Source organism: Ranitomeya imitator, chromosome 3, assembly GCF_032444005.1.
Source record: "Ranitomeya imitator isolate aRanImi1 chromosome 3, aRanImi1.pri, whole genome shotgun sequence".
Lineage (NCBI taxonomy): Eukaryota > Metazoa > Chordata > Amphibia > Anura > Dendrobatidae > Ranitomeya > Ranitomeya imitator.
The window spans coordinates 783,354,350-783,380,265 of record NC_091284.1 but is presented as its reverse complement, the minus strand read 5'-3'; the positions used below and the strand labels follow the sequence as shown (position 1 = coordinate 783,380,265).

At 41.9% G+C, this 25,916-nt stretch overlaps 1 protein-coding gene across 1 annotated transcript; it reads left to right on the top strand.

Annotated features, from left to right (window-relative positions):
* LOC138671182 (sarcolipin-like) lies at positions 1-24,679 on the top strand. Its single transcript, XM_069759134.1, has 2 exons — positions 1-113; positions 24,373-24,679. Exon 2 carries the CDS (start codon positions 24,449-24,451, stop codon positions 24,542-24,544), a length of 96 nt encoding a protein of 31 aa, XP_069615235.1. The 5' UTR covers positions 1-113; positions 24,373-24,448; the 3' UTR covers positions 24,545-24,679.
* Positions 24,680-25,916: the final 1,237 nt, after the last annotated feature.

Below are 25,916 nucleotides of genomic sequence, written 5' to 3'. Positions count from 1 at the left end.
AACACAGACACTTGCAAATCACATTGCCCAGGGAGGTGACGAGAGTCAAAGCCAAGAAGGGATTGATAACATCCAAGTGCCCCAGGACTGACCGATCCGCGCCATTAGCTCAGGTAATCAGCTCTCCTGCTATCACACTTTATTAGGGCGCTGTGTTTCCATGGGCTTAACATGTAGTCTCTATTATACTTTACAGTCTATTCTAAGCCTGGAATGTAGCAGGATGGTATGTGCTAGACAATGGCATCAGCCAGGCGCAGCTCAGCTGTCCTGTATTTCTACATTTCAGATAGGATACGGCATTCTTGGCAGCTCGTGTAGATATAGTAAGTGCCCGATGTAAGAGCATTGCCCGCTAGGCTTACACTGCGCATATAAATCCGCACCATTACAGACACTTAGAAGTCATTTCAATTTTTTTCTTTATCTTCTTGCAAATTTTTTAAAAATAATTTTTTAACTTCAGCTGAGACTATCAAAAATTTTTTTTTTTTTTTTTAAATTGAGCAAAAAATATAAATCCATACATTATCTGTATACTGCAAAATATGTCAAATAATCTTGGCAATGTAGCATAAAAATATTGTTTGTTTTTTTAAGGGGGCAGAATGTGGCTTTGCTGTAACACTTAAGGGCTGTCTCCATTAACATCCCTATAAAATAAAATGATATAGTGGATTCAGATACAGTCCTAGATGAAAATATCGATAAAGGGTAGCTTTAGGTCATATTCAGAAGCTCAGGTTTTTAGATGCAGTTTTTTTTTAATTCCAAAGCAAAAAAGGGAATTCATTAAAAATTAGAAGACTCCTTTTTTTTTTTTTATACAGATGTCTTCCATTTATGAGCCATTCTTGACTTTGGTTTCAAAAAACTTCATCAAAATACCTGAGTATCTCATCTGCCAGGACAAAATCTGTCATCTCCATTTTAATAGAGCCGCATTCAAAGGATGTAGATGCCTATGGTGTCTTTTTTTTATTTTTTTATTTAAATGCCAGTATTTTGGGGTAGAACTAATTTTTGCAATTGGGTTTCATAAACAACAACAAACAAAAAAATAATCTTTTAAGTTTTACTTTATATTGCTGGCTGCAGAATGAGTGAAACAGGAATCTGTCAGCGAGTTCCTTCTGACATGGAACTTACAATTCTTTTATCTATCTTTTTCTAAACTCCTTCCTGCTGCTTTATGACCAAAGAACACATCAAAGTTGAGCTAGACTTTGATGTGGTCATAAACCAGCTGTGAGGAGCTCTGAAAAAAAGCTAAAAAAAAAAAATAATTGCAAACTCACTGTCAGAATCTCAGTTAACTCATTCTGCAGCCAGCAATGAGCAGGGAACCAAAAACTATAAAAAAACAAAAAACAAAAAAAAATACAAATGGTGCTAAAATGTTAATGAAACTATTTTGGTAAAAGGAAAAATCTCTTCACCCCACTCTAAAGGTGTCCATCTAATTTATATACAACTCTATTATAAGCACTGTAATAAGAGATTTCCTTAAGATGGATTCACACAGGCTGTTATTTTATGTTCCTGGCAAATAATCCTGGAAATGAGAAAAATCAGCATTTCTTACATGAGGATTTTGATGTGGATTTGCTGCTGATTTAATCCCCAGCCATTCTGCAGCATTTTCGTAGCAAATCTGTATAAAAATCCACATATATGACCTGCACATTTTGCATCGGATTGGTCGCGGGGCATAAAATTTTGGCCAATTTAATGCTCATTTCTTTCTTCGGTCCCATGAGGTCTGGCACAAATTTTCCATAAGTACCCAGGACGTTATGGCAATCTGCTCCGCTTCTCAATTGGTTTTGACACAGGCAAAAAGCGATCTTAGAAGGGTTACAAGAGATTAATGAGATGAGAAAAAAGTGCATCTTCACCAAAAATGTGGATGTACGAAAGCCCCATCTCTGATGATCATGAAAATACAGTCGCTTTGGTCAAGTCAGCAGTCTTCCCCATGATTGTGGAGCCTACAGAAACAGAGTAAGGGACCTTTTTAAACACTTAGGAAGCCTTTGCAAGGTGTTTTTTTTTGTTAATTATTCTAATTTACTGAGATAATGACTTTTGGGTTTTCATTGGCTGTAAGCCATAATCATCAACATTAACAGAAATAAACACTTGAAATAGATCGCTCTGTGTGTAATGACTCTATGTAATGTATGAGTTTCACTTTTTGTATTGAAGAACTGAAGCAAATTAACTTTTTGATGATATTCTAATTTTGTGAGATGCACCTCTTTGTAAAATTGGTCTGACTGGTGAGAAAGTATTAACTAATGTGGTTAAACCCACTCATCGTCCAACAGTCTAATGTGTATGGGGGGGTTCTCGACTGTCCCCCAACGAACGCATTGAGAGAGAATGATCCAGCACGTCGGATTTCCAGCACGGTGGCGCAGTGGTTAGCACTACAGCCTTGCAGCGCTGGGGTCCTGGGTTCTAATCCCACCCAGGACAACATCTGCAAAGAGTTTGTATGTTCTCTCCGTGTTTGCGTGGGTTTCCTCCGGGCACTCCGGTTTCCTCCCACATTCCAAAGACATACTGATAGGGAATTTAGATTGTGAGCCCAATCGGGGACAGTGATGATAACGTGTGCAAACTGTAAAGCGCTGCGGAATATGTTAGCGCTATATAAAAATAAAGATTATTATTATTATTATTTCCTTTGTTTGCGTAAGAAACAGTGTGACTCTCATAGAGAGCAAAGGAGCACTTGGCCGAGCAGAACACTCTTGTGTTTGGGGAATGCCGGGGGAGAAAGCCGTAGGCCAAAGCACAGCTAGCATACATTATAGAAGGTTTATCTGAAATCCTAGGTAAAACTGTAGACAACATTGTGATCTCATAAGTTATTCCCAATGACAGGATCAGCACTTTTACACTGACAACGCCAGAGCTGTAGTATTCAGAATATTTCAGATGCACAGATGTAGCAGAACTCAATTTATGGCTATGCTATTTGGCACTGTATCCTGTAACATCCTAGTAACATTAGATAATACAGAACCTCTACGAGCAGTCATGGGTAACACCACTCATTGCACAGTAATATCATGATGAGTCACGCAAAATGACAAACTCAGCACTGCTACATTGACAAAGCCAGCTCCACCACCACTGGACAGAGATATAAAGGTTTAAAAGAGATAAATGTTTTGTTAAAGGGAATTTATCACCCCAAAAACTGAATTTACACCATATGTACGTTCATATAGGACTCCTAGTCCCTATAAAAAAAATCATACTTGTGGTACAGACGTTACTTATTCTGTTCTATGTAAAAAATGCACCCTTAAGATGAAAAAGTTCTCAGTTCATCGTCCAACTTCTCAGTTACCATCCTCCGCCCCTTCCCCTATGATGATTGACAGTGCTTGCTTCGGAGCCCTGTTTGTGTTAAATCCTCAGTCCTGAAAACACTGTCACCGCAGAAGTGTAGAGCACACACAGTGTCAGTGCACACAGGTGCCTTCCCATCCGTCTCCTGTGTGTAGCGGCCACTTGCTGCACACAGCATTGCATACCAGTTAGCAGCCAATGAAGAGGAGATGAGAGCACGCTCTGACACTGTACACTCAGATCCTGTAGTGTCAGAATCTGCACTCATCTCTCTCCCTCCCCCGTCCATGTTGGCCACCTGCTAAAGTGTGATTTTGTGTGCAGTGAGTGGCCGCTGATACGGACAGGTGGATTGGAGGATGCCCACGCACACTGATCTGGTATGAGCTTGTGCATTGTCAGTGTGCGCAGGTGCCCTCAGATCTCCCGGTCCTGTCTCATGCAGTGCCCTCTCACTGCACACGGGATTGCATAGCAGTAGGTGGCCGATGCTGACAGGAGATGGAGACAAGAGCAGGCTTTGACAGTGTCAGAACATCCTCACATTTCCCTCTTCTGTCAGCAATGACTGCCAACCTCTGAGCAATCCTGGGTGCAGCAAGCCGCCGTGCAGACAGTAGAGGAATGAGAACACACCTACACACAATGCCATTGTGTATGCAGGGATGAAGATTCAATGCAGGCAGCGCTCCTTGTTGGATCCTGGTCTAGCGTACAGTGTTCATTTCAGAACATGATCACATATCAAAGTCAAACATCAGAAATACTCTGTCTGATACCTTATTCTGATACTTGACTCTGATACCTGACTTTGATACCTGATCCTGATACTTGACTTTGATACTTGAATTTGATTCCTGACTCTGATACCTGGCGCTGATACCTGACTCTGATACCTGACTTTCATACTTGAGTCTGATACCTGAATTTGATGATACCTGATTCTGATACCTGACTCTGATACCTGACTCTGATAACAGACTCTGATACCAGACTCTGATACATGATTCTGATACCTGAGTTTGATACCTGATTTTGATACATGAAACATTTAAACATCAGAATCAGAAGGTTTTTCAGATACCCTCAATACAGTGCTTGAATGGTTCATTTCATAAGCGAAGAAATTATATAATTTCACTACCATTTGAGCTAATGGCTGAGTGGTTAATTCGTGGCTTATGGAATAGAAACTTGAGTTCAAGCCCAGGGAAAGTAAACTTTGTTTTTCAACTTATGCTTCCTGGCACATAAACCTTAGAGATGTTTCACTTTGATGAGTGAAGAAAGTCACATATCATATGTCAAAATAAAAATTCTAAAGATTTTCCCACTCATTGAGAGTTGCAAAGAAGATTTAATTAACAAAAAAAAATCATATTTGGTATAGCTTGAGGTTGTGGTACAATGGTAAGGATGCCAGGTGATGGGAGTTTTTTCTGGGTTCAAATCCTATGTTTGATTTTTTTTTAAGTTATGCAGGTTACCACACACACTCCAATCATGCTCCACTTTTAATATCTGACATTCTTACTATCCTACTGAAGTCTAATAATCTATAGCCTAAGGGTGAAGCATCTGCATCACACATAGTTTTGGTCTAAAATAATAAGACAAATAATTAAGTTCCATTGCCGGGATTTGAACTCAAACCTCTGTTTATAAGCCTGCACACCTTACCACTGTGCTATACTTTCAATTGAAGGATATCAGTCTTCTATTTGCTTATGTGACTGTCGATGTATACATGTGGCCGAAACTCCTTGCTCTGTGATTTCAATAAATCAGTCTGATACCTGATACTTGACTACTTTCAGACTCAGGTATCAAAGTCAGGTATCAGACTCAAGTATCAGAGTCAGGTATCAGAGTGAGGTATCAGAGTCAAGTATCAGACTCAGGTATCAAAGTCAGATATCGGACTCAAGTATCAGAGTCAGGTATCAGAGTCAGGTATCAGAGTCAGGTATCAGAGTCAGGCATCAGAATCAGTTATCAGAGTCAGGTATCAGACTCAAGTATCAGAATCAGGTATCAGAGTCAGGTATCAGATTCAAAATTCAGGGATTCAAGCTTGAGGAGGATAATTTGCATATTCCAGGTGCATTCTGGGAAAAGCGAAAAGTCTCCCTCAGCAAGAAGATCGTTGGGTACAGCCGGGACCAGCTGCTTGGAAAGCATCACCAAACCAGGGATTCAAGCTTGAGGAGGATAATTTGCATATTCCAGGTGCCTTCTGGGAAAAACGAAAAGTCTCCCTCAGCAAGAAGATTGTTGGGTACAGCCGGGACCAGCTGCTTGGAAAGCATCACCAAACCAGGGATTCAAGCTTGAGGAGGATAATTTGCATATTCCAGGTGCCTTCTGGGAAAAACGAAAAGTCTCCCTCAGCAAGAAGATTGTTGGGTACAGCCGGGACCAGCTGCTTGGAAAGCATCACCAAACCAGGGATTCAAGCTTGAGGAGGATAATTTGCATATTCCAGGTGCCTCCTGGGAAAAGCGAAAAGTCTCCCTCAGCAAGAAGATCGTTGGGTACAGCCGGGACCAGCTGCTTGGAAAGCATCACCAAACCGCGCGCCGTAATTTTTGCCTGTAGGACATTATTGCAAGAAAGCTTGACTGAGTAGATTACACACTATGCACTACACAAGAAGGAAAACACACAGCAAGTCAGCAGGATCTAGGAGCAACATGGCAGATGTGACAACCTACATGGTGAGCTGCAGCATGTACATGTTCGCAGATCGACCAGAAGAAGAATCCAATTTCACCTGTCAGAAGTGTAGACTAGTGGCCCTTTTAGAAGAAAAGGTGCGGGGTCTGGAAGAAAGAATAGCAACTTTGAAACTCATCAAAGAGAATGAAGACTTCCTAGACAGAACAGAAGCATCTCTACTGGTCACAGAAGGTGAGAAAAGTGTCAGAGAACCTCCAAAAGCAGATGAGTGGAAGCATGTGACCAAAAGAAGCAAGAAGACGATGGAGAAATCACCAACCACACAACTGAAGAACCGATATCAAATCTTTGTAGAGGATGAAGATGGCACACCTAAGGATGAAGCAATACCAGCAAGCAAAAAAGAAAAGGGCACACAGCAACAAGTGACAGCAAAAAGTACAGCCAAGAAGCAACGAAGAGTGGTGGTGGTGGGAGACTCACTACTGAGAGGCACAGAAGCAGCCATCTGCAGACCGGACATAACCGCAAGAGAAGTATGCTGCCTTCCAGATGCGATGATCAAGGATGTGACCGATAGGATACCAAAGCTCTTCAGCTTCAAGGACGTCCACCCATTTCTTCTGATACATGTTGGCACCAATGACACGGCAAGGAAGGACCTACCGACAATCTGCAAGGACTTTGAAGAGTTAGGGAAGAAAGTAAAGGAACTGGATGCACAGGTAGTTTTTTCTTCTATCCTTCCAGTAGACGGGCATGGCACCAGGAGATGGAACAGGATCCTTGATGCGAACAACTGGCTAAGACGATGGTGCAGACAACATGGATTCGGATTCCTGGACCACGGTGTGAATTACTTGTACGATGGACTCCTCGCCAGAGACGGACTACACCTCAACAAACCTGGGAAACACACATTCGCCAGAAGACTCGCTACACTCATCAGGAGGGCGTTAAACTAGAAGAAGAGGGGACGGGAAGAAAAACATTAGACTCGAACAAAGAAGACCCAGGAAAACATACTCAGAAGGGAGGTAAGAACATTTCTAAAACAATCCACAGTGAGGAGATTGGAACAAAACAAAATCCTCTAAACTGCATGCTCGCAAACGCCAGAAGCTTGACAAACAAGATGGAAGAACTAGAAGCAGAAATATCTACAGGTAACTTTGACATAGTGGGAATAAATGAGACATGGTTAGATGAAAGCTATGACTGGGCAGTTAACTTACAAGGTTACAGTCTGTTTAGAAAGGATCGTAAAAATCGGAGAGGAGGAGGGGTTTGTCTCTATGTAAAGTCTTGTCTAAAGTCCACTTTAAGGGAGGATATTAGCGAAGGGAATGAGGATGTCGAGTCCATATGGGTCGAAATTCATGGAGGGAAAAATGGTAACAAAATTCTCATTGGGGTCTGTTACAAACCCCCAAATATAACAGAAATCATGGAAAGTCTACATCTAAAGCAGATACATGAAGCTGCAACCCATAATGAGGTCCTGGTTATGGGGGACTTTAACTACCCGGATATTAACTGGGAAACAGAAACCTGTGAAACCCATAAAGGCAACAGGTTTCTGCTAATAACCAAGAAACATTATCTTTCACAATTGGTGCAGAATCCAACCAGAGGAGCAACACTTTTAGACCTAATACTATCTAATAGACCTGACAGAATAACAAATCTGCAGGTGGTCGGGCATCTAGGAAATAGCGACCACAATATTGTACAGTTTCACCTGTCTTTCACTAGGGGGACTTGTCAGGGAGTCACAAAAACACTGAACTTTAGGAAGGCAAAGTTTGACCAGCTTAGAGATGCCCTTAATCTGGTAGACTGGGACAATATCCTCAGAAATAAGAATACAGATAATAAATGGAAAATGTTTAAGAACATCCTAAATAGGCACTGTAAGCGGTTTATACCTTGTAGGAATAAAAGGACTAGAAATAGGAAAAACCCAATGTGGCTAAACAAAGAAGTAAGACAGGCAATTAACAGTAAAAAGAAAGCATTTGCACTACTAAAGCAGGATGGCACCATTGAAGCTCTAAAAAACTATAGGGAGAAAAATACTTTATCTAAAAAACTAATTAAAGCTGCCAAAAAGGAAACAGAGAAGCACATTGCTAAGGAGAGTAAAACTAATCCCAAACTGTTCTTCAACTATATCAATAGTAAAAGAATAAAAACTGAAAATGTAGGCCCCTTAAAAAATAGTGAGGAAAGAATGGTTGTAGATGACGAGGAAAAAGCTAACATATTAAACACCTTCTTCTCCACGGTATTCACGGTGGAAAATGAAATGCTAGGTGAAATCCCAAGAAACAATGAAAACCCTATATTAAGGGTCACAAATCTAACCCAAGAAGAGGTGCGAAACCGGCTAAATAAGATTAAAATAGATACAGTGGGGCAAAAAAGTATTTAGTCAGTCAGCAATAGTGCAAGTTCCACCACTTAAAAAGATGAGAGGCGTCTGTAATTTACATCATAGGTAGACCTCAACTATGGGAGACAAACTGAGAAAAAAAAATCCAGAAAATCACATTGTCTGTTTTTTTAACATTTTATTTGCATATTATGGTGGAAAATAAGTATTTGGTCAGAAACAAAATTTCATCTCAATACTTAGTAATATATCCTTTGTTGGCAATGACAGAGGTCAAACGTTTTCTGTAAGTCTTCACAAGGTTGCCACACACTGTTGTTGGTATGTTGGCCCATTCCTCCATGCAGATCTCCTCTAGAGCAGTGATGTTTTTGGCTTTTCGCTTGGCAACACGGACTTTCAACTCCCTCCAAAGGTTTTCTATAGGGTTGAGATCTGGAGACTGGCTAGGCCACTCCAGGAACTTGAAATGCTTCTTACGAAGCCAATCCTTCGTTGCCCTGGCGGTGTGCTTTGCATCATTGTCATGTTGAAAGACCCAGCCACGTTTCATCTTCAATGCCCTTGCTGACGGAAGGAGGTTTGCACTCAAAATCTCACGATACATGGCCCCATTCATTCTTTCATGTACCCGGATCAGTCGTCCTGGCCCCTTTGCAGAGAAACAGCCCCAAAGAATGATGTTTCCACCACCATGCTTTACAGTAGGTATGGTGTTTGATGGATGCAACTCAGTATTCTTTTTCCTCCAAACACGACAAGTTGTGTTTCTACTAAACAGTTCCAGTTTGGTTTCATCAGACCATAGGACATTCTCCCAAAACTCCTCTGGATCATCCAAATGCTCTCTAGCAAACTTCAGACGGGCCCGGACATGTACTGGCTTAAGCAGTGGGACACGTCTGGCACTGCAGGATCTGAGTCCATGGTGGCGTAGTGTGTTACTTATGGTAGGCCTTGTTACACTGGTCCCAGCTGTCTGCAGTTCGTTCACTAGGTCCCCCCGCGTGGTTCTGGGATGTTTGCTCACCATTCTTGTGATCATTCTGATCCCACGGGGTGGGATGTTGCGTGGAGCCCCAGATTGAGGGAGATTATCAGTGGTCTTGTATGTCTTCCATTTTCTAATTATTGCTCCCACTGTTGATTTCTTCACTCCAAGCTGGTTGGCTATTGCAGATTCAGTCTTCCCAGCCTGGTGCAGGGCTACAATTTTGTTTCTGGTGTCCTTTGACAGCTCTTTGGTCTTCACCATAGTGGAGTTTGGAGTCAGACTGTTTGAGGGTGTGCACAGGTGTCTTTTTATACTGATAACAAGTTTAAACAGGTGCCATTACTACAGGTAATGAGTGGAGGAAAGAGGAGACTCTTAAAGAAGAAGTTACAGGTCTGTGAGAGCCAGAAATCTTGATTGTTTGTTTCTGACCAAATACTTATTTTCCACCATAATATGCAAAAAAAATGATACAAAACCAGACAATGTGATTTTCTGGATTTTTTTTTCTCAGTTTGTCTCCCATAGTTGAGGTCTACCTATGATGTAAATTACAGACGCCTCTCATCTTTTTAAGTGGTGGAACTTGCACTATTGCTGACTGACTAAATACTTTTTTGCCCCACTGTAAATCTCCGGGTCCGGATGCATACACCCACGAGTACTAAGAGAACTAAGTAATGTAATAGATAAACCATTATTTCTTATTTTTAGGTACTCTATAGCGACAGGGTCTGTTCCGCAGGACTGGCGCATAGCAAATGTGGTGCCAATATTCAAAAAGGGCTCTAAAAGTGAACCTGGAAATTATAGGCCAGTAAGTCTAACCTCTATTGTTGGTAAAATATTTGAAGGGTTTCTGAAGGATGTTATTCTGGATTATCTCAATGAGAATAACTGTTTAACTCCATATCAGCATGGGTTTATGAGAAATCGCTCCTGTCAAACCAATCTAATCAGTTTTTATGAAGAGGTAAGCTATAGGCTGGACCACGGTGAGTCATTGGATGTGGTATATCTCGATTTTTCCAAAGCGTTTGATACCGTGCCGCACAAGAGGTTGGTACACAAAATGAGAATGCTTGGTCTGGGGGAAAATGTGTGTAAATGGGTTAGTAACTGGCTTAGTGATAGAAAGCAGAGGGTGGTTATAAATGGTATAGTCTCTAACTGGGTCGCTGTGACCAGTGGGGTACCGCAGGGGTCGGTATTGGGACCTGTTCTCTTCAACATATTCATTAATGATCTGGTAGAAGGTTTACACAGTAAAATATCGATATTTGCAGATGATACAAAACTATGTAAAGCAGTTAATACAAGAGAAGATAGTATTCTGCTACAGATGGATCTGGATAAGTTGGAAACTTGGGCTGAAAGGTGGCAGATGAGGCTTAACAATGATAAATGTAAGGTTATACACATGGGAAGAAGGAATCAATATCACCATTACACACTGAACGGGAAACCACTGGGTAAATCTGACAGGGAGAAGGACTTGGGGATCCTAGTTAATGATAAACTTACCTGGAGCAGCCAGTGCCAGGCAGCAGCTGCCAAGGCAAACAGGATCATGGGGTGCATTAAGAGAGGTCTGGATACACATGATGAGAGCATTATACTGCCTCTGTACAAATCCCTAGTTAGACCGCACATGGAGTACTGTGTCCAGTTTTGGGCACGGGTGCTCAGGAAGGATATAATGGAACTAGAGAGAGTACAAAGGAGGGCAACAAAATTAATAAAGGGGATGGGAGAACTACAATACCCAGATAGATTAGCGAAATTAGGATTATTTAGTCTAGAAAAAAGACGACTGAGGGGCGATCTAATAACCATGTATAAGTATATAAGGGGACAATACAAATATCTCGCTGAGGATCTGCTTATACCAAGGAAGGTGACGGGCACGAGGGGGCATCCTTTGCGTCTGGAGGAGAGACGGTTTTTCCACCAACATAGAAGAGGATTCTTTACTGTTAGGGCGGTGAGAATCTGGAATTGCTTGCCTGAGGAGGTGGTGATGGCGAACTCAGTCGAGGGGTTCAAGAGAGGCCTGGATGTCTTCCTGGAGCAGAACAATATTGTATCATACAATTATTAAGTTCTGTAGAAGGACGTAGATCTGGGGATTTATTATGATGGAATATAGGCTGAACTGGATGGACAAATGTCTTTTTTCGGCCTTACTAACTATGTTACTATGTTATTCAGGTTTCAAAGTCAGGTATCGGAGTCAGCTATCAGAATCAGGATCAGGTATCAAAGTCAGGTATCAGAGTCAAATATCAGAATCAGGTATCAGACAGAGTATTTCTGATGTTTGACTTTGATATGTGATCATGTCCTAAAATGAACACTCTACTAGTGGCCATGTTGGAAGTTCAAGGCTTCTATCTGCTGGCATGCTGCGCGCCTCTTCTTATTAATAGGCCATTCACGACATTGCTGGAGCCTACTAATCAGATGAGGCAGTCAAGATTCAGTTAAGTAGCAGGACGATAGCAGGGCTTTGGTCTGGTTGACACGGAGGACCAATGTGCCTGCTGGACCTGCGAATCGTTTGCTCAACTCTACTTGGCGTACAGGTTACAATCTTTTACTGTTGGCAACTAGGGCTAGGCATAGGTAACAATGACCCTCAGTCTTGGGGCCTGAGAAGCCCCTCTCTCACATAAGAAAGGATAAATCGCTCTTGATAGGTCTCATTGTTACCAACAGCCTATAATTCATTGTAATGCTCCCATTTTTTAGATATAATCTCAACAAACTCAGGGATGTTTTGGACTAAAAAGGTTCAGGATTCATGTAAATTCCACCAAAATAAAGCAGTCCCACTTCCTTGGAAGACATTCCTTGGTGGAACAGGTTGACTGCTTCCATTTACCTTACCTGAATAACAAGGCCCTATAAAAAAAAACTCAACACAAAGACCAGTGTTGGGTGAACAAAATAGCCACAGCTTTATTGATTTACCAAATAAATAACGGAACACGTTTATTTTATTTTTATCCCAGTATAGCACCAAAAGATAACTCACCGCATGCCGAGTCACCACTCAAGGCAGTGATCATGTGTAAACCTCTGGGCCAAAACTCCATGATGACTACCATGCATAAACCATTTACCACAAAACCAAAGGGTCGGGAGGGTGGATGATCCTCCAATGATGATGTGATATGAAAAAGGTCCCCTTCTTCCCTCCCTCAAACGATCCATCCACCAATCCGGTGTCCTGCACGTCCACAGGACTCAAGTAACAGCTTTGTCATAACGTCTTAATTTCTTATTAACCCCTCGCAGTCCTAGACACCTTCTCTACTTGCTATGGGGCCCATAATTCCACTGGGACCCAGAGATTTATGCCAATCGGCTCCACTTCTGCGTTGTTTTCAACAGAGGTAGAAATCTTTCCAGCCATTCCTGTGCCTGAGATTTGGCTAGCCAACTGGATTTTTCAGCTAACCCAGACCCCTTTTTGACTCTTAATTAACTATGATGTAGAAGGGGTCTAGCATTAAGCAGCTGTCCCTACTGAACTATCCCTTCTTAAATACTACAGTGTCCCATATAAAATGAAAAATCCCTGCAGTCACAATACATTGCTATGTTAACTGGGAAGGCTGCAGCCCATCAGTGGCCACAGATGGGCTTCAGTGCTCACATAACAGAGTTTCATGAATGCTTGGAGACAAGGGGCCAACATCGCTGGGACAGCTTCTGTTCGAAAGGTGACTAGCTTCTGTTCGAAAGGTGACTATATGGATTTTTCATTTTATATGGGGCACTGTAGTATTTAAGTAATGTCTACTGGACAATCCCATTCAATTATTGAACTAATCCAGATTGCCAGCCATTTTCATATATACTGCTCAAAAAAATAAAGGGAACACATAAGCAACAGAATATAACTCCAAGTAAATCAAACTTCAGTGAAATCAAACTGTCCACACTGTTTGACAATCAATTTCACATGCTGTTGTGCAAATGGAATAGACAAGAGATGGAAATTATTGGCGATTATAAAGACACACTCAATAAAGGAGTGGTTCTGCAGGTGGGGACCACAGACCACATCTCAGTACCAATGCTTTCTGGCTGACGTTTTGGTCACTTTCGAATGTTGGCTGTGCTTTCATACTCGTGGTAGCATGAGACAGACTCTACTACCCACATAAGTGGCTCAGGTAGTGCAGCTCATCCAGGATGGCACATCAATGCAAGCTGTGGTGGCAAGAAGGTTTGCTTTGTCTGTCTGCGTAGTGTCTCGAGGCTGGAGGCACCACCAGGAGACAGGCCAGTACACCAGGAGACATGGAGGGGGCCGTAGGAGGGCAAAAACCCAGCAGCGACCTCAGCCTTTGTGCAAGGAGGAACAGGAGGAGCACTGCCAGAGCCCTGCAAAATGACCTCCAGCAGGCAACAAATGTGCATGTGTCTGCACAAATGGTTAGAAACTGACTCCATGAGGATGGTTTGAGTGCCCAACGTCCACAGATCGGGGTTGTACTCACAGCCCAGCACCGTGCAGGACACTTGGCATTTGCCACAGAACACCAGGATTGGCAAATTCGCCACTGGCGCCCTGTGCTCTTCACAGATGAAAACTGGTTCACACTGAGCACATGTGACAAACGTGACAGAGTCTGGAGACGCTGTGGAGAGCGATCTGCTGCCTGCAACATCCTTCAGCATGACCGGTTCGGCAGTGGGTTAGTAATGGGGTGGGGTGGCATTTCTTTGGAGGGCCGCACAGCCCTCCATGTGCTCTCCAGAGGTAGCCTGACTGCCATTAGGTGCCGAGATGAGATCCTCAGACCCCTTGTGAGACCATATGCTGGAGCGGTTTGCCCTGGGTTCCTCCTAATGCAGATCAATGCCAGACCTCATGTGGCTGGAGTGTGTTAGCAGTTCCTGCAAGATGAAAGCATTGAAGTTATCGACTGGCCTGCCCATTCCCCAGACCTGAATCCGATTGAACACATCTGGGACATCATGTCTCGCACCATCCACCAACGTCACGATGTACCACAGACTGTCCATGCGTTGGCAGATGCTTCAGTCCAGGTCTGAGAGGAGATCCCTCAGGAGACCATCCGACGCCTCACCAAGAGCATGCCCAGGCATTGTATGGAGGTCATACAGGCACGTGGAGGCCACACACACACTACTGAGCATCTTTTCCTTGTTTTGAGGCATTTCCACTGAATTTGGATCAGCCTGTAATTTGATTTTCCACTTTGATTTTGAGTATCGTTCCAAATCCAGACCTCCATTGGTTAATAAATTTGATTTCCATTGATGATTTGTGTGTGATTTTGTTGTCAGCGCATTCACCTTTGTACAGAACAAAGAATTCAATGAGAATATTTCATTCATTCATTCAGATCTAGGATGTGATGAGTGTTCCCTTTATTTTTTTGAGCAGTGTATGTCACTGACATAGGCAGCGGAAGAAGCTCTCTCCTGGAACTGACTGGTCCAGAGTACCTGTGCTTAAGGGGGTCGTCCAACTTTGGGGATGATATTCATTTGGGGGTTTTTTTGCTTTTTTTTTTTTTACTTGGATTTATATATTTTGGGTTTAACCCCTTTACCCCCAAGGGTGGTTTGCACGTCAATGACCATGCCAATTTTTACAATTCTGACCACTGTCCCTTTATGAGGTTATAACTCTGGAACGCTTCAACGGATCCTGGTAATTCTGACAATGTTTTCTCGCGACATATTGTACTTCATGATAGTGGTAAAATTTCTTTGATATTACCTGCATTTATTTGTGAAAAAAAACAGAAATTTGGCGAAAATTTTGAAAATTTAGCAATTTTCCAACTTTGAATTTTTATGCAATTAAATCACAGAGATATGTCACACAAAATACTTAATAAGTAACATTTGCCACATGTCTACTTTACATCAGCACAATTTTGGAACCAAAATTTTTTTTTGTTAGGGAGTTATAAGGGTTAAAAGTTAACCAGCAATTTCTCATTTTTACAACACCATTTTTTTTTAGGGACCACATCTCATTTGAAGTCATTTTGAGGGGTCTATATGATAGAAAATACCCAAGTGTGACACCATTCTAAAAACTGCACCCCTCAAGGTGCTCAAAACCACATTGAAGAAGTTTATTAACCCTTCAAGTGTTTCACAGGAATTTTTGGAATGTTTAAATAAAAATGAACATTTAACTTTTTTTCACAAAAAATGTACTTCAGCTCCAATTTGTTTTATTTTACCAAGGGTAGCAGGAGAAAATGGACCCCAAAAGTTGTTGTACAATTAGTCTTGAGTACGCCGATACCCCATATGTGGGGGTAAACCACTGTTTGGGTGCATGACAGAGCTCGGAAGCGAAGGAGGGCAATTTGACTTTTCAATGCAAAATTGACAGGAATTGAGATGGGACGCCATGTTGCGTTTGGAGAACCACTGATGTGCCTAAACATTGAAATCCCCCACAAGTGACACCATTTTGGAAATTAGACCCCCTAAGGAACTTATCTAGAGGTGTGGTGAGCACTTTGACCCACCAAGTGCTTCGCAGAAGTTTATAATGCAGAACCGTAAAAATAAAAAATCATATTTTTTCACAAAAATTATATTTTCGCCCCCAATTTTTTATTTTCCCAAGGGTAAGAGAAGAAATTGGACCCCAAAAGTTGTTGTACAATTTGTCCTGAGTACGCTGATACCCCATATGTGGCGGTAAACCACTGTTTGGGCGCATGGGAGAGCTCGGAAGGGTAGGAGCACCGTTTGACTTATCAATGCAAAATTTACAGGAATTGAGATGGGACGCCATGTTGCATTTGGAGAGCCACTGATGTGCCTAAACATTGAAACCCCCCACAAGTGACACCATTTTGGAAAGTAGACCCCCTAAGGAACTTATCTGGATGTGTGGTGAGCACTTTGACCCACCAAGGGCTTCACAGAAGTTTATAATGCCGAGCCTTAAAAATAAAACAAAAATTTTTTCCCACAAAAATTATTTTTGAGCCCCCAGTTTTGTATTTTCCCGAGAGTAACCGGAGAAATTGGACCACAAAAGTTGTTGTCCAATTTGTCCTGAGTATGCTGATACCCCATATGTGGGGGGGAACCACCGTTTGGGCACATGGGAGGGCTCGGAAGGGAAGGAGTGCCATTTTGAATGCAGACTTAGATGGAATGGTCTTCAGGCGTCACATTGCGTTTACAGAGCCCCTAATGTACCTAAACAGTAGAAACCCCCCTCACGTGACCCCATTTTGGAAAGTAGACCCCCTAAGGAACTCATCTAGATGTGTTGTGAGAGCTTTGAACCCCCCAGTGTTTCACTACAGTTTATAACGCAGAGCAGTGAAGAAAAAAAAATTTCCCCGAAAAATTATTTTTTAGCCTGCAGTTTCGTGTTTTTCCAAGGGTAACAGGAGAAATTGGACCCTGAATGTTGTTGTCCAATTTGTCCTGAGTACGCTGATACCCGATATGTGGGGGGAATCACCGTTTGAGCGCATGGCAGAGCTCGGAAGAGAAGGAGCATCATTTGGAATGCAGACTTAGATGGATTGGTTTGCAGGTGTCACATTGCGTTTGCAGAGCCCCTAATGTACCTAAACAGTAGAAACCCCCCACAAGTGACCCCATATTGGAAACTAGACCCCTCAGGGAACTTATCTAGATGTGTTGTGAGAACTTTGAACCCCCAAGTGTTTCACTACAGTTTACAACGCAGAGCCGTGAAAATAAAAAAAAAATTTTTCCACAAAAATTATTTTTTAGCCCCCAGTTTTGTATTTTCCCAAGGGTAACAGGAGGAATTGGACCCCAAAAGTTGTTGTCCAATTTGTCCTGAGTACTCTGATACCCCATATGTTGGGGTAAATCCCTGTTTGGGCACACGGGAGAGCTCAGAAGGGAATGAGCACTGTTTTACTTTTTGAACGTAGAATTGGCTGGAATTGAGATCGGACGCCATGTCGTGTTTGGAGAGCCCCTGATGTGCCTAAACAGTGGAAACCCCCCAATTATAACTGAAACCCTAATCCAAACACACCCCTAACCCTAATCTCAACGGTAACCCTAACCACACCCCTAACCCTGACACAACCTTAGCCTTAATCCCAACCCTATTCCCAACCGTAAATGTAATACAAACCCTAACCCTAACTTAAGCCCCAACCCTAACCCTAGCCCCAACCCTAACTGTAGCCTTAACCCTAGCCCTACCCCTAGCCCTAACCCTAGCCCTAACCCTAGCCCTAGCCCTAACCCTAGCCCTAACCCTAACCCTAGCCCTAACCCTAACCTTAGCCCTAACCCTAACCCTAGCCCTAACCCTAATGGGAAAATGGAAATAAATACATTTTTTTAATTTTTTTATTTTTCCCTAACAAAAGGGGTGATGAAGGGGGGTTTGATTTACTTTTATAGCGGGTTTTTTAGCGAATTTTTATGATTGGCAGCCGTCACACTGAAAGACGCTTTTTATTGCAAAAAATATTTTTTGCGTTACCACATTTTGAGAGCTATAATTTTTCCATATTTGAGTCCACAAATTCATGTGAGGTCTTGTTTTTTACGGAACGAGTTAACGTTTTTATTGGTAACATTTTCGGACACATGACATTTTTTGATCGCTTTTTATCTCGATTTTTGTGAGGCAGAATGACCGAAAACCAGCTATTCATGAACTTCTTTTGGGGGAGGCGTTTATACCGTTCCGCGTTTGGTAAAATTGACAAAGCAGTTTTATTCTTCGGGTCAGTATGATTCCAGCGATACCTCATTTATATCATTGTTTTATGTTTTGGCGCTTTTATACGATAAAAACTATTTTATAGAAAAAATAATTATTTTTGCATCGCTTTATTCTGAGGACTATAACTTTTTTATTTTTTCACTGATGGTGCTGTATGGTGGCTCGTTTTGTGCGGGACAAGATGACGCTTTCAGCGGTACCATGGTTATTTATATCTGTCTTTTTGATCGCGTGTTATTCCACTTTTTGTTTGGCAGTATGAGAATAAAGCGTTCTTTTTTGCCTCGTTTTTTTTTTTTTTTTTTTTTACGGTGTTCACTGAAGGGGTTAACTAGTGATATAGTTTTATAGGTTGGATCGTTACAGACGCGGCGATACTAAATATGTGCACTTTTATTGTTTGTTTGTTTTTTATTTAGATAAAGAAATGTATTTATAGGAACAATATATTTTTTGGGGGGGGGAATTTTTTGGAATTTTTTTTTTTATTTTTTTACACATTGGAATATTTTTTTTTACACTATAACATTGGGGGGGGGGAATCATGTTATAGTGTAAGATCGCTGATCTGACACCTTGCTGTGCAGTGTGTCAGATCAGCAATCTGACATGCACAGCTGCAGGCTTCACAGTGCCTGCTCTGAGCAGGCGTAGTGAAGCCACCTCCCTCCCTGCAGGACCCTGATGCCGCTGCAATCTTGGATCTGGGCCTGCAGCGAGGAAGGAGAGGTAAGAGACCCTTGCAGCAACGCGATCACATCGCGTTGCTGCGGGGGTCTCAGGGGAGCACGCAGGGAGCCCCCTCCCTGCGCGATGCTTCCCTATACCGCCGGCACACTGCGATCATGTTTGATCGCGGTGTGCCGGGGTTTAATGTGCCGTGGGCGGTCCGTGACCGCTCCTGGCACATAGCGCTGGATGTCAGCTGCGATAGGCAGCTGACACCCGGCTGCAATCGGCCGCGCTCCCCCCGTGAGCGCGGCTGATCGCTATGTCGTACTATCTCGTCGAGGGTCAGATAGGCCCAGGGAACCTCGACGGGATAGTACGTCTAAGGTCAGAGAGGGGTTAATAAAATCATTTTTGCAATTGGGTTCAATTAAAAATGTTGCACCTTTTTCCTAATATAGCTTTTGTGTTGCTGGCTGCAGAATGAGTTAACTCAGAATCCGCCAATGAGCTCATTCTGATAGGAAAGTTTATACCTCTTTTACCTGTCTTTTTCTGAGCTCCACACAGCTGATTTATGACTACAGACAACATCGGAGTTGAATTTACAGGAAAACAGTGATATTGTAAGTACCAAATTGTGAAAATTTTTAATGAAACCTAATTGCAAAGATTTTTTGCAGCCTCAAGTATAGTTATTTAAAAGGGTTGTCCAGCCTTAGAGTACAAGTCTGCAGTCACTCTATATGACTGCAGACCTGTGAATCATTGAAGAGCACAATGTGCGCGCTATGGGGGGTTCTCCGGTGCCGGCACCAGGAGTGGCGGGCTCGTGACCACAAATATGTGATTTGTATACATGCGATTATGTGCTGACTTGATGTGTACAGCCTATTGAGCGATGACGGACACGGCTACTTGAAATAAGGCCGGAAGTATGCAGATCGCATACTTGCAGTCACATGACCTCCTGCTACCAGCACCGGAGAACCCTGACTGTGCGCCGTGAGGATTCACAAGTCTGTAGTCATTTAGAGTGGTTGCAAACTTGTATTCTAGGGCCGGTCAACCCCTACAAGTAAAATAAATATATGGATTTAAGTTAAAAAAAAAAATGTTCCTGAAAGAGGACAAGCCCTTATGTTTGAACACAAGGGCAGCTTTAATAAAAATAGTATATTAATTAAGTCAGTTTAATAGTTTACTTCCTCTTCAAACACATCTAGGAACGCCAAACGCAGTGACAATTGGCTCTTTTGTGCGGTAGCTGCTGCTTTTATAATTAATGTGGCGCCCTCCCGTTTCTCTAAATAAAGCTGTGGATATTAGTAAGGCGTTAAGGATACAGTCTGTGTTTATAGCGCATGGTGTAAATGCTTATCTGAGTGCGGTCATATTTCTTCTGCCGTTTCTATATAGAGTGCGGCAGGCTCACAACCTCCACGACTCCTCTATGTCTGAGGCTTATAAGGAATCATCTCTAAGCTTACGGCTAATGCAGGAGGTCACGGAGATTTATATCAGATAACAGGTGTGACCCGGGGTGGCAAAGAATCAGCTGTTGTAACACTATACGTTATACAGTGTGTGATATGCTAGTGATCAGAGATTAGGAATTAACAGCCAATTGTGACTCCCGGTAGCAGTTAAAAAGGAAATATATTATAGAATTCTGTTTTCTGAGCTCTTACACCATATGATCAAGAGTATTGGGACACACATCTTAGTGACTGAATAAAATTCAGATTTTTCAATCCAACTACAAAGGCCCAAAGGAAACAAAAAAAAAGAAAAAGTGTCCATCCTCGTTTAGACCATTGAGAACCAAAATCAAACAGACCCCAAGTGCTCCCAACTCTCCACCTATGCTATTTAGAATAAAGACGACTCATCGAATAAATGTCAGTCACAGTTTAAATTTTTATTTTTTAACTAACAATAAAAAAAGAAACTTACCGTAATTTTCTTTTACAACCGGGGCCGGCGTCCCCACCCAGCGCTCTCGTGAAAGTGCCAGGTTCCTGGACAAACGGGGGGGCCCACTTGCCTTCGGTGACACTTGCACGCTATGGGGCCCAATGCCAGCGCCGACACAGCACTCCCTCAAAACAGTTGAAAACAATGATGGGAGAGGGAGGGTCCGCTGATGCTCCCTTTCCCATCATCCCCCCTCTGCGTTTGAGCTCTGTGGAGGTCTATGTGGTGCCCATAATACTATATACAAGACTATGTGGTGCCCATAATACTGCATGAAGGACTATGTGGTGCCCATAATACTGAAAGGAGGACAATGTGGTGCCCATAATACTGTATGAAGGACTATGTGGGGCTCATAATACTTTATGGAGGAATATGTGTTGCCCATAATGCTAAATGGAAGACTATGTGGGGCCCATAATACTGTATAGAGGACTATGTGGCACCCATAATACTGAATGGAGGACAATGTAGGGCCCATAATACTGTATAGAGGACTATGTGGTGCCCATAATACTGAATGGAGGACATTGTGGGGCCCATAATACTGTATAGAGGACTATGTAGTGCCCATAATACTAAATGGAAGACTATGTGGGGCTCATAATACTTTATGGAGGAATATGTGTTGCCCATAATACTAAATGGAAGACTATGTGGGGCCCATAATACTGTATAGAGGACTATGTTTTGCCCATAATACTGTATGGAGGACTATGTGGTGCCCATAATACTGAATGGAGCACTATGTGGGTCCCATAACACTGTATAGAGGACTATGTGGTGCCCATAATACTGTATGGAGGATTATGTGGAGCCCATAATACTTTATGGAGGAATATGTGGTGCCCACAATACTGAATGGAGGACTATACTGTCCGGTCTAGAATGAAAAGTCTGTAGTCACTCTACGTGACTGTAGATTTGCTAAACCCCCTTCCCCCCAGTGCACACTCTTTGCGCTGCGAGGATTCGCCTAAGTGAAATCTTTGACATTGTACTGTACTTATATTTCTCTCCCATATCTGTGCATCATGAATCGTGGTCTGGGTTAAAGGGGCCCGCTGAGATTCTTTCACCTGGGGCAAACAAAAACCTGCAGCCGGCCCTGTTTCCAACAATACATGTAGAGTAAATGTGACGCATATCGAAATGCCCTGTTGAACGTCAGCAGGCAAGTCATCCCGCGCAGCCAAACAATCTCTGTGCTTCCTTTCTTTTATTCTGACTGCCGCTATGACTTGGATTTCTAGAAATAATTAATATCTCACACATAAAAGTATGTAAAATTCAGCCCCTCACCATGCATTATGCCTTTACTAACATTTGTGAATTCAAGTGCTGTCCTGTAATAGGAGCCCCCAATGTAACAAGTCAGAGCATGACATTTCTTGCTATCTAAATAACCTAAAAATCACCGGTTATTAGGAAGTGAAGGAACCGCAGCAACTCAGCCACAAAGTAAAGACCATGTAAAGTCACAGAGCAGGGTCACAGAGTGCTGAGGAACCCAAGCATCCTCTGTCAGTAGGATCCCCCCTCTACATGGGCATGTAGGACCTTGGAAGTTCAATAAAATGATACCTTGATATCTGCCATCTGATGTCTTATTCCAAAGAAATCCACACTTTTTTAAATATGTAAATGAGCTGTTAAGATCTATAGGCCAGACATAGATCTCCCTGAGAATCTACCTCAGATATTATTTTAAATGAAAGGAGGCATTATCAGTGTGATACATGTAGATCAGGAGAGCCAACTGTCAGTCATTACATGTCTCACACATTTTTTTTTTATCAGTAGGGTCTTAGTGATGGGTTCTTCAGAGATCATACATTAATCCCTTATCTTGGGTAAAAGTAAGGCATTTTTTTTAGGACAACCCCTTTAGGCCTAGTTTTACATTTCCGACTTTCAAGGTCCATGTACAGCCACAATGTCAGGACCAGAAGAGAGTCTCTTGATCCAAATTCAACAGCCCTATTCACTTGAATGTGTCCAACCTGCAATGCAAGACAAAGCCATAAAGAAAAGAGGCACTGAAAAAAATAGGCAGACCTTTTATCTAATCTGATATAATCACTTTAATAACGCTGAAGCTGACACCTTTTATTAGTTACTGAACGGTGATGACAAATAGGAAGCTTAAGTCAAAACTATGAGCAATAAGAGAGGACTAAGTGTATTAGACCATGAATGTAATACACAGTGACAGGACTCCTTGTAATTGCCAGCCTATTATATTAGGAAGACTTGGCATCAGAACAGATCCTCGGCACATTGTGATCTATTGATATCCTCAGGAAGACAAACACATACAAACAACTACATCATACCATAACAGGTTACCCTAGAAAACTAATTATTTAATGATAATATAAGAAAAAAAACAACAAGAAATCTAAATCAGATTCGACACCTTCATTTGGAAGTGACTTTGGCATCAGTAACTTGGATTAATATTATTATTACACATGTTTCCTCCTTTAAGAAGTAGGGATGGTCTAAATCTCATATTTCCATAAAGAGTGATGCTGTTCTGGGAGAAAATTGAAAGTTCTGTTCTGGGAGATACATGTAGATGCAAAATTTTCTGGGTAACATGGTATAGGGCTGTTTAATTTTAGGTTATGTCAATGGTCATCATTCTTAAAGGGAATCTGTCAGTAGGAACAACCCTCCTAAGCCATGTATATGGTTATACAGGTCATAGAAAGTTGAATAAAATGATACCTTGATATCTACAATTCAATGTCTTTGTCCAGAGATATGCACATTTTTTCTTAATATGTAAATTAGCCGTTAAGATCTATAGGCCAGACATAGAATTCCTTCAGAATCTTCCTCCACAGCTTATTTTAAATGAAAGGAGGCATTACCAGTGTGAGACATGTAGATCAGGAGAGCAGACTATCAGTCATTACATGCCTCACACTTGTAACACCCCTTTTAAATAAGATCTGGAGGCAGATTCTCAGAGAGATTTATGTTCTCCTCTTAGCTCATTTAAATATTAAGAAAAAGTGGATCTTTCTGGAATAAGACATTGGATTGTAAATGTCAAGGTATCATTATATTCAGCTTTACTTGACCTATATGTCCATATAGACAACTTAGGAGGGTTGATCCTACTGACATATTCCCTTTAATTAGTAGAGATAGCAAATCAATTAGCAGGACCATAGTCTAGCAGCCAGGTCAGTATTTTCTGGCGACTGTATGGAATCCTTGCGCACCGCCTCGTACCTGACGGAATCCTTGGTTCCTGTTTTGATTTGTTGCCATTGTGTCATCCCCTTTTGTTTAGCAGACCTTGTGTGAAAGACATCATCATTGCGGAGTGATGCACACACTATTTTGCACCAGGTCGACCAAGCAAAAGTGGAGCCGAATATGCAGGTAAAAGTGGTTTTGCAGGACTTCTGTACAGCGACCGTGAAATACTGATGTGACTGTTGGACCAGAGTCTGGAAAACTTATTCACTTACTTCTATTAATTAGTCATCTATACATTTTCTTTTATTCTCTTTACTTTTTCCTTATTAGACTGAACTTTGGTGAAGATCTTGGTGGCTTTTCGTGACTTCTCAGAAGTACACAAACCCTCTCTTAGGACTTGAAGATGGAACGATCCACACAAGAGCTCTTCCTTAACTTTATGATCGTGTTGATCACCGTGATGTTGATGTGGCTTCTGGTCAAGTCTTACCTAGAATAAAAGGACTGTACGATGCTCCTCAGAAATATCTAAGTCAATGTTTTCAGCCCCTTCAGTGACGGTGATGTTGTCTCGGCACTGAAGGGGCTCCGTTAATACGTCCATGGCACTTTGTACATAACATCCATGCTTTCACTTGGTGGTTAGTTGTAAGAATTCATAGGAACCAAAGAAAGTTATTTGTCTACGCCCAGAACTTGTTGCTTTTCCAAAACACAAAAGAAAATCTTAGCCATACCCCTGTCTGCCACTGATCGTGAAGATATTGAACACCTGTGAAGATCAACGATATGGTACTAGCACCACCATCAGTACCTGCAATATAATGCTGTCATCACCTTGAGCCAAGATGAAAACAAATCAACTGACACCGGGACACAACAAGTTTTCAGCTCAATAAATAAAAGTTGAAAATAAAACCATATTTGTGTGTTCATTAGATTGTTTGTGACTCTTCAAGGTGCAGAAATTATTTAATAAGGCTTGTCCCAACTTCATTCTTCATGAGTGCTCCGTTCCTCAGCCTCCTGACTTTCTGGTTGGCGAGGAGTGGTGTACTGATGATTGACAGTTTGGCCCAGCGGCATGGTTGAGTCGCTGGCCGGAACTTTGTGCTTTCCAATGCTTCAATCAAAGGCAGCTTTTCCTCTGCATCATCAGAGGAGCGTAGGGAACTGATGCTGGACAGCTTCAGAGGAGGAACCTAGGTTATGAGCAGTAAATTATAAAACTAAAAATCCCTTTACTTATGAGAACTACTCAATTTTACCCATTTAAGAAGGTTAGACAACCTATTTAAAGCATACCTACCCTGTACAAAACTTGGTCCCACAATCTTGGGGGATTAATTGCTGATAAATTGCCTTTGGTTCACATACCAGTATAATTTGTTCAGAAATTGTACTGATTCTCATGCCTTGTAACTTGCCATACACTTTCCGTGTGGGTGGGATCTATTTATCAGCATTCTATCAGCACTATACGTGCAGTGATACTCTTTCCCCTCATTTCTCGGCATTCATTGAGTCTGCCATTGTCCAATGCCTCGCTTTCTCTGAACTGAAAGTCCACCATTATAACTTTGCAGACAGGAAAATAAAGCAGAATTACAAAAATTCTCCCCAACTTTTGTATAGGTATCTCTGGTGCTAGGAAATGAGTCACACTTAGAAACAGTCAGTGAACATTGGAGATAGCAAGATAGGCAGACGGCAACATCACCAGAACATCATTTTTAAATAAGGTAATTTGTTGGTTTCCTATTTTCAGATTATCTATCAAATGAGACTAAAAGTTGTTTAAAGAAGACCTTTCACCATATTTTTGGTCACAGTGACATGATGTATATCCTGAGTGAACTGGACACAGGATG

Excerpts from the sequence above, each read along its gene's own strand:
- LOC138671182 (XM_069759134.1), top strand. The coding sequence starts at position 24,449 with ATGGAACGATCCACACAAGAGCTCTTCCTTAACTTTATGATCGTGTTG.